The sequence below is a fragment of the Callionymus lyra genome, chromosome 3, assembly GCF_982586985.1.
Source record: "Callionymus lyra chromosome 3, fCalLyr1.hap1.1, whole genome shotgun sequence".
In the NCBI taxonomy this organism is placed as follows: Eukaryota; Metazoa; Chordata; class Actinopteri; order Syngnathiformes; family Callionymidae; genus Callionymus; species Callionymus lyra.
The window spans coordinates 39,268,620-39,282,272 of NC_141820.1; the positions used below are offsets into that span (position 1 = coordinate 39,268,620).

Consider the following 13,653-nt stretch of genomic DNA (forward strand, 5'->3'; position numbering starts at 1 on the left):
GAACTTGTCCCTTGCTCAAGGGCCCACGATCAATCAAGTTGTTTCTCCCCATTAAACCCCATACATACATGATGAATATGAACAAAACGTGTCTTCTTTTTTTTTGTTGAGATATATGATCCAAGTATAAACTTGAATTTGCAACATTTCTTTAGTCCCGTGCATCTTTCTTCAGGGAGGGGTTCGTCACAGCAAGTTAGCCTCTGAATCAGACCTCATTCTTAGTATAATCTAATCAGGTCATCCTAACTTTGACTCCACCTTTTCCAAATAAGATACATTATGTGCTTTTTGCTCTTTCACAAAAGTCTAAACAATGCAATTGACTTTATATTATTGCACACATTTTCTCTTTTGCCGACTGGATATTCCAGACTATTGTTTAACCAAGCAATTTGACACAACAAACAAACAATTATCTCAGTAGCCCTGAAAATGTTCAACATAACTACACTTTAAACATCAGTACTATTGACCCGTTTTAAGAGAACAAACAATGGAAATTAGATTGGATTTCAATAGTTTACTGAAACTTTATCTATACTTACAAGGCAAAGCATTACCTGTGGATGCCACAATAAAATAATCATTTAATGAAGAAACTTTCATGGTTGATATTACAATATAACCAAATATATGCATGCCTTTGTCATAACACTATTAAGGCTGGGCAAGACATTGAATATATCTCAAGTAGGTAGTTCTCTATTCTAGTCAGATCAAGTAACAGGTTCAGATAAGATTTTTTTTCAACGTTTCCCTGCATTTGTACATGAAACTATAAGATAATAACCTGGCTGTTGAATACATAAAGATTCGACAGCAACACCATATTTATGGTAATATAAATGTATATAAACAAGCATCACAAGTGTGCGGCATGAATACAACGATAAAGCATTCACCTGGGGAGCAGTGTGTGAGCTTCTAATAATGTGTTTACTTAATGTGTTAATGTGTGAAAATAAATGAATAATTTCAAACTAGGTATGTGACTTATATGACATTAATGATGATGATGACAGGCCCTGCATAGGCGGACAGCGGAAACAAGACAAAAATCTTATATATATATATATATATATATATGACAGCATCAATATCATAATCTTGAATGAATATAGCAATCATTTGTGCATACTTAAATTGCCCAAAAAACACGTAAGTAAGGATACGAAACTGTCAATGTTTTTCAGGATACAAGATGGTAAGAAGTAAAATTAGGCACTCAATATGTAAGAGAGATATAATGGTCGTCTGCCCTTTAAACTTTATTTACTTTTACATTACGTAAGGATGACGATTATATTTGGTCTCCAGAAAGCGAAGAAGAATTCTCTAAGGTGTTAATTCAACATTGTGTGCAACAAGTGCACAATTTTCTGCAATAATGCATAGTGAGAATAGCCACATTACAGCTGATGCATTTCAATAAATACACAAATACCAGCAGGAAATAGTCATGGTAGTGTTTCAGAGGAATTAGAGATCAGTGTTCAAAATATTACCTGTAATCAAATGAGTATAAGGGTGTAGGTGTAATGGCTAGAGTATATCTAACCATTAAATGACAGAAGCCGCATTAGAAACAGTAGATGGAGCAATCGTTGGTCAGGGATCTGTAAAGCACTTCCATGTTAGGTCAATTTATCATTTTAGTGATTATATAGCAAATAGACATATTGCAAGTCACCCATAAGCTAGCACATATATACATGATCAAGATCTAAACTCATGTGTATCCACAATAATTTCATAGAAAAAAATAAAATTCACTGAAACTGACAGAAAACAACATCTGAAGGTTATCTTTAAATGTCCAAAAGAGAAAACTGACCATGTCCTCAGACAAAATAGTGAAATATGTGTTAAATAAGTGAAAAATGAAAAAAAAGATGCCTCACTGAGTAGCAGCACAAAGGTAGAAGAAAGAGAGGCAAAGGCCATCTTATCTCTGTTAAGATAAGATAATTAACAGACAGGACTTCCATATCAATAACAACAGTGGAATTTGAGAGGACATCTACATGAAACTGCTCTACAGGTGTAGTGCTCAGTTGTCCTTCATGCTAGATATTACAGCATGGAGCTTTTGCCGGCTGGGCTGCTTCCGTCAAGTCAACCCCTCTGCCTCTTCCACTGTTCACTCCTCCGGATTGCGGGTCATTTGTCGGCAACTTTTCCGCTGTGGAAAAAGGAAACAAATCAATAAGAGGACTTTGGTTCTTGTGTTTCCGGGCCACCCCGAAATTTTGGCTGAAACGACAGGGAAACTTACCTATAGCCATAAATAGATCGTTGACGTTCATCGATGTCTTTGCTGAGGTTTCCATGAAAAGCAAGCTGTTGTCATCTGCATAGGACTGGGCATCCTTTTAATGACAAAGGCAACATCCGAGTCAGCTGCAATGATTTTTAATGCAGACAAACTCCTCAGCAGTCACTTAATTTTGTCTATAGCTCACAGAAAATAATCCCCTTAAACACTTTTATCTCAATATTAACCACACCTAGCATATCCTTCATAGTTGAGGTCGACCTTTTAATAATGGTGTCCATTAAAAATGTAAAATCTTTGTGTAATCAAGTGTAATCACATGACGTGCAAAGAGGTAACGAGGAGTAGCTTTTTCGTCTCACCTGTGCATCCACATTTCTTTTGTTGGCAAGATCAGCTTTGTTTCCAGATAAAGCAATGATTATATTAGGGCTTGCTTGTCTTTGAAGCTCTTTCACCCAGTTCTGTGCCCGTGCAAATGACTCCTGGGAAAGTATTACAAGAAATCAATAATTGAAGTATTTACACTTTAAGGTTCACATACAAACCTCGTTTGTGATGTCATACACAACAATAGCAGCTTGGGCCCCTCTGTAGTACATTGGGGCCAAACTGTGGTAACGTTCCTGACCAGCAGTGTCCCAGATTTCAAACTTTACCGTCCTGTCATCAACTGATATTGTCTGAGTTAGGAAGGCAGCTGGAAGAACAGGGTGAAAGAAATATGAAAACAGAATCAGTCTTGCGTTTCTTCAAAACAAAAAGTATTTTATAGAGCCTCACATCACTGTCACTCTTTAAATGTGATCATAAAGATGAAATATCTGCAGTCCATATGGATATGATGGAAGTGTTGCAAAAAAGAGATTAAATCTCTGATGCAACATTATGATGTAAGTAGTATGAGCTACAGTGCAAGTAGAAAGTCAAACTCTAGAGTAACAGCATAAAACAACTCAAATGTATTTAAAATAGAAAGTAGCACAATTTCAGTTTATAAAAAAAAAAGATGAAACCATCTACATTTTGAACTTGCCTCCGATTGTGCTCTCCTGGAATTCATGAAACTGTCCCTTTACAAAGCGAAGCACTAAACTGGACTTCCCCACAGCAGATTCTCCCAACAACACCAGCTTGAACTGACAGATCTTGTTCCCTGCACTGGGTCCACTTGGTCTGGAAGCTGCTGTCCGATTGGCCATGACCTAGTTGGTTCCGACTGTGTATGTGACGACACAATAGGGTGGGTTCTGCAAGACAGTAGTGAAAGGTGATGATTTAATAAAACATTTTTGAACAGCTCACAGAAATCCCATGTTTGAAAGGAATATAATAATTTTTTTTTTTTACTTTCATTGAACAATCACCTGATTGCTTCAAACAAATATTCTTCTTAGGATAAACTTAAATTCAATTTTTCCTCTTTTTCAAGGAAATAACAATTGAGTTGCATGCATCTATGCACAGTATGCATTATTTCATTTAGGACAGGGGTGTCAAACTGGTCCAGAAAAGGGCCGAACTTTTGCATGTTTGTTTCTGAATTGATGATTTTATTTGCTGTATTTTGGCCCACTTATAATATAATAGTATATATATATATATATAAATATATATATACATATATATACACACACATATTTGGATAGATAGATTGATGGATAAACTTGTCCGTCATGAGTGACAGAACATTGTCTTTTGACAGGCTCGACAAAAATGTTTTGCAATCATGCTAAAAAAGAGGAGGTGTGGGGGGTAAAAAGCAGTTTAGTGTCTCAGTGTTAATTTTCTATTGTTCAGAGTGGCTACTACAAACGGAATAAAGGATTTTTGTTTGATTTGTTTGTGGCATGGCAGCACAAGACTCTCCACAAGGCAAAAAAAAGGGTTATCAGGAGCTTCACCCCCCCTGATGCACATTTAGAGCTGCAGATGCAGAAGAGGAGCCACCACAAGAGTCCACAAAACCTCTGCACATGCACTCTTTTTCACTCTTCTTCTGGGGAGATGCTTTAGCGAATCCAGCGTTTAACAAGCAGACTAATGAACAGCTTCATTCCCTCACAAGTCCCACTGGTAAACTTTAGTCAAAACAGAGTCGGTTTCATCTCTAGAGAATGGGATGGCAATAAGATGATTCCTTCCTGCTGTGAAAACCTAAAGGAAATAGCAACAGACAAAGAAGTATAATTGTTTGTATTGACACAAATCCGTGAAACCCCAAATGAGGGTTTTCAATTGAATATTTCTGTTTTATCTCACTGACAGTGGTGAGGTTATCATGTAATTGAGTATTGTCAAGGATCATGATTTTAGCCAATTGCAAATACACCACACTAGACACGTTTAATACCAGAGTCTTAAATTAAGAAAAACATTAAACATCTTCAGTTAAGAACTAGATAAGACTTTTACATTAAATATTTATTTTTCGTATTTTAAAGAAAGTCTAAAGTCTAAAGTCTTAAGTCCAAAGTCTATGTGGTTTCCTAAACATAATTTAATATGTCTCTTCAAAACAACTTTGACTGGTAGAGGCACTGAGAGAGCATGGGAGTTTTATGGCAGTGGGATATAGTGTTTGTTTCCATTGATTCACATCTTGGTTGAAGTCAGGAGAGAATGTTGAAGTCAAATGCAAACGTGTATTGTTGGGGCGTATTTAGATATTACCAAGTTTTTCCAATAATTTGCAAATAGACCGTTGTTACAGTAGGGGGTGCCAGAAACGTATTTCATTGCCAAAGTACTGCGATGAAACTCACCCTGTGGTAGATGTAAGCCTGCCCACTAAAGTAAATGTTGTAGAAAGGCGCTATATAAATAGAGATTATTATTATTATTATATTATTATTATTATTTCAGGAAAGGTTGCCTGAATTACAGACATTGAAAATGTTTTAAACGCCACTGAAAAGTATGGCATTAGTTGTATATATACACATACATACATATATATACTTTAACTTTAACTGGGACGGCACGCAGGAAGATATTTGAAAGTCAAGTGAAATAAACAAAGACAATAAAGGCACTAGTAACCATAATCTAATAAAGCCATACAGAATCAGGATGAGGCCAGATTCATAAAGAAAGACTGACAATCAGATTAGACTTCCGTCCCAAATATAATAATGTGTGGACAAGGACAACTGACAACAGATAGAGAAGATAATGCAGGATTAAACATAAGTTTGCTTTTTGGCTAGATAAGACACTTGAAAAGTTATCAACCAGATCCTTTACTTAAAACTGTGCTTGAAGCTATTTAAAATGAAACCATCTACATACACAATAGAAACAGACTCAAAACACTGTGAAGCAATAAGACACAACATAAGCAGCTTTATCCTATTGTTCTGGAAAAAAGTGGCAGATATAGACAATAAATACCACACATAATGCAATGCATTATAAAGTTACTGGCTAAGCACAAGTCTGCAACACATTTGTAGTTTTCTAGATTTTCTTAAAGCAGCACGACCAAACATACATAAATAAATATTTTACTGTTTTTTTATTGTTTTGTAATTAAATTTTTTATTTTAAATATTCATGATGTAATGTAACAATGCTCTAAGCAACATTTCAGGGCAACAGAGCCAACAACATCCCTTTCCTTGTTTAGTAAACAAATGCATATGCATTATGTGGCAAGTGCACAACAGAGGAGCCACAACATTGCAGTAACACCATTTGTCACTGAGGGAGCAAACAATGCATTTATAACATCTTAAAATCATTTTGAACAATACGTTTAAACATATAAATTAAATTGATTTGACAGGTTTAGAAAATGCATAGTTGAATCAGATTAACAGACACAATTCATCCTACCTTCTTATAAATTCTGCAAAACCCATGACTTTCTGCAGATCGCCTCAAGGTATTCTTTTCACGATTGAATTATATGCAAAAACTTCTGCCCAGGTTTCGTCAAATGTATATGTGTAGAAGGAAAGTATTGATACAGGGATTGATCGGCATTTAAAAAAAAAAATTTTTTTTAGCTACGAATCATATTTTATTGTTTACCATAGTCCAGAATCAGAATCAGATAATTTTAATGCCAGTGTTGTAAACACAACATAGTATAGTATAGTATAGTATAGTATAGTATTGTACGATCTTCCTCTACCTCAGCGTTCATAAGACTCCATGTCTTATTGTTTGATGGAGTTTTATTTGTGCAGACTTTTTTCCTAATCTTCCGGGACTCTTGTTTTTGTCTCTATATTGTCTTGGTCATTAGAAGTTTTTAAATCTGTAGGCATTTTGTGTATTGCTTTTGGTTGCTGAAGCGCTTTGTGACCCTGGTCTAGAAAGGCGCTTTACAATAACTATTTCTCACTTACTATTTATGGTAGAGATTAAAGAATGAAATGAGAAATAAAACACACAAAATAAACAAAATAAAAAAAAGAACTAGGCATCAAATCGGTCATTCTTCGGCACCTATCTCTAATGGTTTACAGTTCAATAATTCAATTTTTTCATTTACCGTTCAAATCGAAATAGCCTTTTTTTTTTTTTTGTGTTGCAATTAAACTTTATCGCCATTTGGCAGAATTCATTACATCCTCCGCAGCTGAAGAAACAATGAAGTCCTGCAAATCCTGGTAATGACTGAGCATGAGATGATACAGCTTTTAAGGTAGATATTTGGACTTATTTCAGTTTTCAAACAAATGAAGGCAGTTACGACTTTGAGTCATGCTGTCTGTAAATTCTGCAACACCAGAGTCCTGTACTTGGGTAGCACTACATATATATCCATTTCCCTACAGTATCGCAATATATCGCTTTATCATGCGTTGTTTTCCTTTTATTGCCAGATTCTTGCCAATGTGCCCCTATTGTGCAGTATAAAATATAATACAAATTGGTTGGATTTGGTCCCATGCCCTTGAGTTTAACACATGTCAACTAAATTGACTTTTTTAAATGTAGTCAACAAATAAAAATGGTAAAAGTATATGTACAAATTACAGTGCTGTATTATAAATCTAAAAACGTATTTTGAATTCTGCTATCCATTTGGCGGAAATATGCCTTACCAGTGATCTATGTTGTGTTTACAATAATAAAAGTATCTGCTGCCGATTCTGAAATAGTACGGAACGCCCATACAAGTCCGACTCCATCAACACTCACCTTAACACTGGATTTCCAGCTTTTTCTTGGACAGGTCAGAAGTCACGTGACATTCTTGCCAAGTGACCAGGTCCATTATTAGTTGTCGTAACGTGAAATAATTTACTAAATATATTCTGTCAAACTATTCGCCTCTGCACAAGCAATGGAGAACATTAAGATGAAGTCATCAAACGGAACGCAGCAATAGCATCGATCATCCAGTCCTTGTGATAAGAGTGCAGGTCTAGAACCCGAGTCTAGCTCTCTTCAGGAGACCAGAGACATGAAAACACCAGCGGGGCTCGCTGAGGACAGTTAGCTAAACAGCTAACTTGATACTAACATTAGCCACTGAGCTAACAGAAACTTCACGCCACTACGTTACCTCGGTGCCCGGCGACGGTGCTCTAGCACGGCTGGACTGTCAATAGGCACCAGTGTCGTGAAAGAAGTACAATTGTCCCGACAATCCCGTCCTGTCGCCTCCTTTCTTTCTCCTCGCAACTTCCCCCTGGAACCAAAACAAAAACATCTCTTCCTGGACACGCCACGTCACACGACACCAGCTGACGCTCAGTTCATGCTTATATTCCGCATGCTACTGCTACAAATAATAATACTTATTATTATTATTATATTATTCTTACATATCTTTCAATTATTATTATTGTTATTATTATTATTATTATTACACGCCAATTGCAATAAACAATGGACTATAATGAAAACACATTATAATAATCTTGTTCAGTACTACAAAAATATGTGTCGTAGTTTTTCAGCCATCCCACATACTTCTATATGCAAATATAAAATGTAAAACTACATTTTTTCTTGTCTTGTTTAATTTGGTTGAAAAAATGGTTTCTCCATTATGGCTGTAGCGATAGACACTGATCGACAGATGGCGCTCGACAGACATGGACACGAAGAAGTTCTTCACTTCCGTTTTGACACCGGCATTGAATCTGCTATTTTGGTCAATACGTGCTGGGATTCGATCAAGTTAGCCAGACATACTCTTCGTTCAAATATGGACGAAGAAACACCAGAGCAGCTTCTACTGAAGCAGCACCGCAAAGAAAAAAAGGACTTGCAAGGTATTTAATGTATTGAAGTTCTTATAAAAAATGTTGTATATAGACCATATCAACTATCTCGTGTTACTATACATATACTTGTATCACTTCCTTTTACTGATAATAACTATCTCAACTTGTTAACACATGTGTTAGGTGTACGTAGCTTTTGATGGTACTCTGCTCTCTGTGGGATTAAACAACGAAATGTAATTAAATGTATATTAGTTGTTTTATTAATGTCACGACCAAGGTGAACTTTAATTTGTTTTCTCTTTTCATAGCTAAAATCCAGAGCATGAAAAATGCTTTCCCCAAGAATGACAAAAAAAGGAGAAAGCAGTTGACAGAGGAGATTTCCAAGCTAGAGGGTGACCTGAATACAAAACATGAGGAGGAGCTCCAGCAGCTCCATTCTACAGGCATACAGGTGAACCACTTCATCTCACCCTTTAACCATATATAAATATATCGCTCCAGAAAAGAGAGGGTTTCCCCATCTTCTTCTAGCTGGAGATGGTATCAAATGTACACAGTGGGTCAGAAATGACAAAACCCAACTCTCCTGACGTACTCACATGTTTTAAATGTTGAAGTCTTCCTCAGAAAGATTCAGTAAGTCCCTCATCATGAAGATGCACTGTTTTGAAGTTATTGCTTTATTAAGTAAATCTCAGGGAACGAGAAGTTACGAGGATGGAGCCCCGTTATGATGGTCTTGATGTCGCTGTGTGACAAACCTTGAGTTTGACCAATCACAGCAGAGTGAGTGTGGTTTTGGTAAACACAATTTTAGCCCAAGAAAAACCAAGCAAATTCAGTAGGTGGGGCTTTAGCACATTTTCCAATTTAAATATTTCAATTAAAAGGAAGTTTTGTTCAAACAGACATTGAGAGGTCCAAAATCAATTTAAGAGACACTTAAATCAAACATTAGTTGCCCTTTGAAGTTAGTGAGATACAATGTAATATGTCCATTTTCATGAATGAAATTATACAAGTTACATATAATCGGTTTCAGAAATAAGACACTGGATGATATTGATGTTTATTTTTGTCAAATTATATTTATACTCTCCTACACTAATATTTAATGAAATGCTCAGTTACTTTAAGCAGTCCTTTTTTTTTTTTGCAGGAGGTGGTAAATGGAGTAGCAACATTAAATGTTGAGAGCGAGGAACCAGCGGACGTCCAACAGCCCCGTGTGACCAAGGCTCAGAAGAGAAGAGTGGGTGATCTTTTTTCTTCAAACTGGGCGGATGCTTTTACAATGGTACCAAACACATTTCTTATTACTTTGTCTTTTTAAGGACAAAAAGGCTGCTCAGGAGCAGGAGCGAGAACTCAGAATAGCAGAGGCAGAGGTGCTGAACCTTCAGGGTGTTAGGCACCAGGAAGGTTTAAAGTTGGCCCAAAAGCTGTCCCAACTTCAGCTCCAGATGAAGGAAATCCCACCAGATGGCCATTGTATGTACCGAGCCATCGAAGATCAACTTGCACAGCGTTCAAAGGTATGTTTTGGAATTGTGAACCCATCAGTGTGAAAGTGTATATCTGCTTCAAGAAAGTATTCAGTATTTTTCACTCTTCAGTATATTCCAGTCATTAAATACAGTTAGTTAGTTATTAAAGTTTTAAGTATTAAAGTTAAAGTTATTTTTCCACTAGTAAGCTTTCAAGGAAAAACAACACAACAGTGCAGACCTTTTTGATAAATCGGGTTAGATTTTGAATGTTGATGGAAAGCTATTTTCAGGTGTCAAATTCACTCGCGTCTTGTTGAAAGGCTATCAATTGGAAAATATTGGAATTGAAGATTTGAAACGCAAACGTCTTTAAAATGAGTGAACAGATTTCACACTGAGCGATTGAAGCACACTTTGTACTGCACATAAAACATGTATGTTAACCATCTTTGTTAACTGGATCATTTTAGAAGCATTTGTCCGTCTGTCACTTCTTGGTCTGACAACATACATGACTTTCACACCAGCGGAATGTGTCTGGTCCAGAAGTTTCAGCGCCGCTGGTTTGCTGAAACATGTTTGACTAATATAGTACACTTTTAACCGTACAATGCAATATAAACATTAAAATGAGTGATGGACATTGCCTAATAGATATATGTTCTGATTATAAAACGAAAACTGTTGAAAAATGTATTGATTACTTGTTAGTTTAATAAGCTGCATGTGACACTGTTCAGCCAATCGGTGTCGTCGTCACTTGTACCCCGGACACATTCCGCTGGGGTGAAAGCTTTTTGGTAATATACATGTTTCATGTTGGTACAAAGTGTCATTAGCTCTGTTGGAAATTCCCTCTCACTCCTAAAAAAGCTTTTTTAAAAATACGTTATTTGTTTTTACAGATAACTATCTATGTGACTTTGTTTTTTGGATATGCATTGTGATCTTCAAGCTCTTGTATACTGTAGACACATGCCTTTCCACATTTTTAAAGCCAATTAATCATACTCAATTCAGCTAGACTAACATCAAGGGCCAGGAGAACCCCTGTTTTTTTCTGACAAAGCTCAGATTCAAAAATTGTGTGAGAAAGTTGTTTTTTTTTAAAATTCCAGTCACAGATGCGGGTGACAGAGCTGAGGTGCCACACTGCCAAACACATAAGGAGTCATGCTGATGCCTTCCTGCCATTTCTAATCAATCCAAACACTGGTGACATGTTCACTACAGGTAACTGCTCATTACAGATCATGTAAGTGTTGCAAACTAGAAATGAGCCTGATTGTGCATGCTCAGCATAAGGCAGAAAAAAATAGTTAAGTATTTGTTTGCAAAATGCTTATTAAATGAAATTAACGGTTTCTTTGTTTATGCCTCACCAGATGAGTTTGAGAAATACTGCAATGATGTGGAGTTTACAGTCGCTTGGGGCGGCCAGCTGGAAGTAAATTCCTTTCATGTTAATGTCACATATGATGTTGTCACATATGGGTCTAATGCGTTTATTTCTTTTACAGCTGAGGGCTTTGACACATGTTCTTCAATCACCTATTGAGGTGATACAGGCAGATTCCTCCAATATCAAAATAGGAGAAGAATATGACAACGACCCCATTGTCCTTGTGTAGGAACATTTATTTCTTACATTTTTTCTATATTTGAAAGAGAAATCTAGTGATCAAGTGATGTGATGTGATATGATATAAGCTAAAACTAAACACGTGTGTCATTGCAGATACATGCATCATGCCTTTGGTCTTGGAGAGCACTACAACTCTGTGGAGCCATTAAAGGAGTCCGCCTGTCAAGAGAAAAGCTGACCGGCAGCTTTGTGCTTGTCAACCTTTTCTTATTCATCAACAGAAATGTTATCGAACTCTTGAATTAATTAGATACAAATTCCAGACATGGCAGGACAAGATTCTGTGGTCGCTTGAACAAAATGACAAGATCATGAACAAAAGGAGTGTCGTCCAGTATCATTACAAAGGAGATCATGTAAATGAATTTAAACTATATGTTGTACTGCCAGCATCTACAATACACTAGAAGTCACCTATGTTGGACCTACTCACACCAGGTAGCCCACATGAACTATTAAAGTTGTATAGTAGTAGCTTGTGAAGTAGTACAAGCTGGTAGCAAAGATGGTGACCTCTGATGTACACGATACTTAAGCCTTTATCAAAAAATCATCCTTTGACTTTTAACAAACATGTAAGTTTCATTTTCACTACTTGTGCAAAACATCTTATGCCTTCTAAATTAAATATTATTATGAATTGTGGTTATTCTAGATCAAACTAGCCCTCTAGTAAACAATGATGGAAGGCTTGAAATGAATTGAACTGATCGTAGTTGACAGTGTATAAAATGGTGTTTTATGTGAGAATCTGAAGCAAGAACAAGTGTTCTCTTCATAGAACAAAATGAACTACAGTTTACTGCATAAATTAAAAGAAATGAAAGAAGTAGGCAATGCCATTGCCCTTCTTTAAGTTACACTTGTGAGTGTACAGAAAGCACAAGGTTAAAAGTTTGTTATAAAAAGGTAACGCAAAAAGTTGACTAAAACTCCACTCTTGCTAAGTGCTTAGACAAACCTTTCTATACAGCAAAGCAACATAAATGTTTTTTGTATAAAAACCAAGGGATCCGGATTAAAACCAACATAGAATAGATTTTAACATGACAATTATTTTAATTGCATCGGAACACTTGGAACATCGGAACATGATCAATTGAGCCAATCACACAGACTAGTTAAATATTAAGAGGCAGATTTGCGTAATATCAGCTTGTTGGTCTGGTATGTATAAGAGTCTAATCAGATGGATTCAACAGCGTTTGGTTGAAAATCACGTTGCCGCAAACAATTGAAATGTTACACACCGAGCAGGTGCACAATTTTATTATTCTCCTTTGTGTGTTCTGCTCACTCACTGAGCTGAATTAGGAAAATAATGAATTGAAAGAGGCTCCAGCTGTTTTAGGCCACCTGAAGACTTTTTGAAAAAGTCTGTTTGGGAATTAAATTACACAAGGGCCACCTGAGTGAATGGATGCGTTTCTTCTGTTTTTCTTCTGATTATATTTGTTTGAAGGAGACAACACAGACATCTTGACCCAAATATGCAGGTGGTTACCATAAGCCCAGATTTGAGCTCACATCCTCCTTGTTGAAACTATCACAACAGCAAAATGTTTTTTTTTTTTAACGACAAATATAAAGGCTTGAAGCTCAACCTGAACATGAAAATATTCCATTAAAAAAGTTTTTGTGATATATTCATTAAGTCAAGGTCATTGAACTGTAAATCTACTTGCATCACCTTACAATTCTGGAAACAAAGTTTTAAAGATTATGCTACATGGGACCCTGGTCTAGAAATAACCATTAATTTACTTATTTACTTACTTGCCTACCTTTTTCCCACTGACTGGTACAGCAATTCTCTTCGTGTAACATTTGAAGAAACTTTAAGTAAGGGTTTTTAATCCTCCTAATTTACCTTTTTTTTTTTTTTTTTTTTTTTTTTTTTAGCAAAATTGAATCCTTTTAATCTCTCACTCACACTGTCCAATTTGAAGATGTGATGCCTAAATCTGTTTTATCCTCAACTCAAATGCAAAACCAAATGGGTGGCTTAAGTGTGCAATTGGTAGTTTTCAACACTTGAGGAAGGCT

The 13,653-nt window shown here is 36.2% G+C and overlaps 2 protein-coding genes across 3 annotated transcripts; one reads left to right on the forward strand and one right to left on the reverse strand.

Moving 5' to 3' along the window:
- Positions 1–508: 508 nt before the first annotated feature.
- On the reverse strand, positions 509–7,959 carry LOC148084932 (ras-related protein Rab-5A-like). 2 transcript variants are annotated; one of them, XM_087787916.1, is made up of 6 exons: positions 7,800–7,959; positions 3,315–3,528; positions 2,827–2,978; positions 2,641–2,763; positions 2,279–2,372; positions 509–2,185 (listed from the first exon to the last, which is right to left on the reverse strand). In XM_087787916.1, the coding sequence occupies exons 2-6, from the start codon at positions 3,478–3,480 to the stop codon at positions 2,070–2,072; spliced, it is 651 nt and encodes a 216-aa protein (XP_087644042.1). In that variant the 5' UTR covers positions 3,481–3,528; positions 7,800–7,959; the 3' UTR covers positions 509–2,069. The 2 variants fall into 2 exon arrangements, with proteins under 2 accessions (XP_087644042.1, XP_087644043.1); XM_087787917.1 differs by lacking the exon at positions 7,800–7,959 and adding an exon at positions 5,044–5,124.
- A 417-nt stretch (positions 7,960–8,376) lies between these two features.
- On the forward strand, positions 8,377–13,392 carry otud6b (OTU deubiquitinase 6B). Its single transcript, XM_087786021.1, has 8 exons — positions 8,377–8,514; positions 8,778–8,923; positions 9,632–9,724; positions 9,807–10,007; positions 11,081–11,195; positions 11,348–11,409; positions 11,483–11,589; positions 11,701–13,392. The coding sequence occupies exons 1-8, from the start codon at positions 8,448–8,450 to the stop codon at positions 11,783–11,785; spliced, it is 876 nt and encodes a 291-aa protein (XP_087642147.1). The 5' UTR covers positions 8,377–8,447; the 3' UTR covers positions 11,786–13,392.
- Positions 13,393–13,653: the final 261 nt, after the last annotated feature.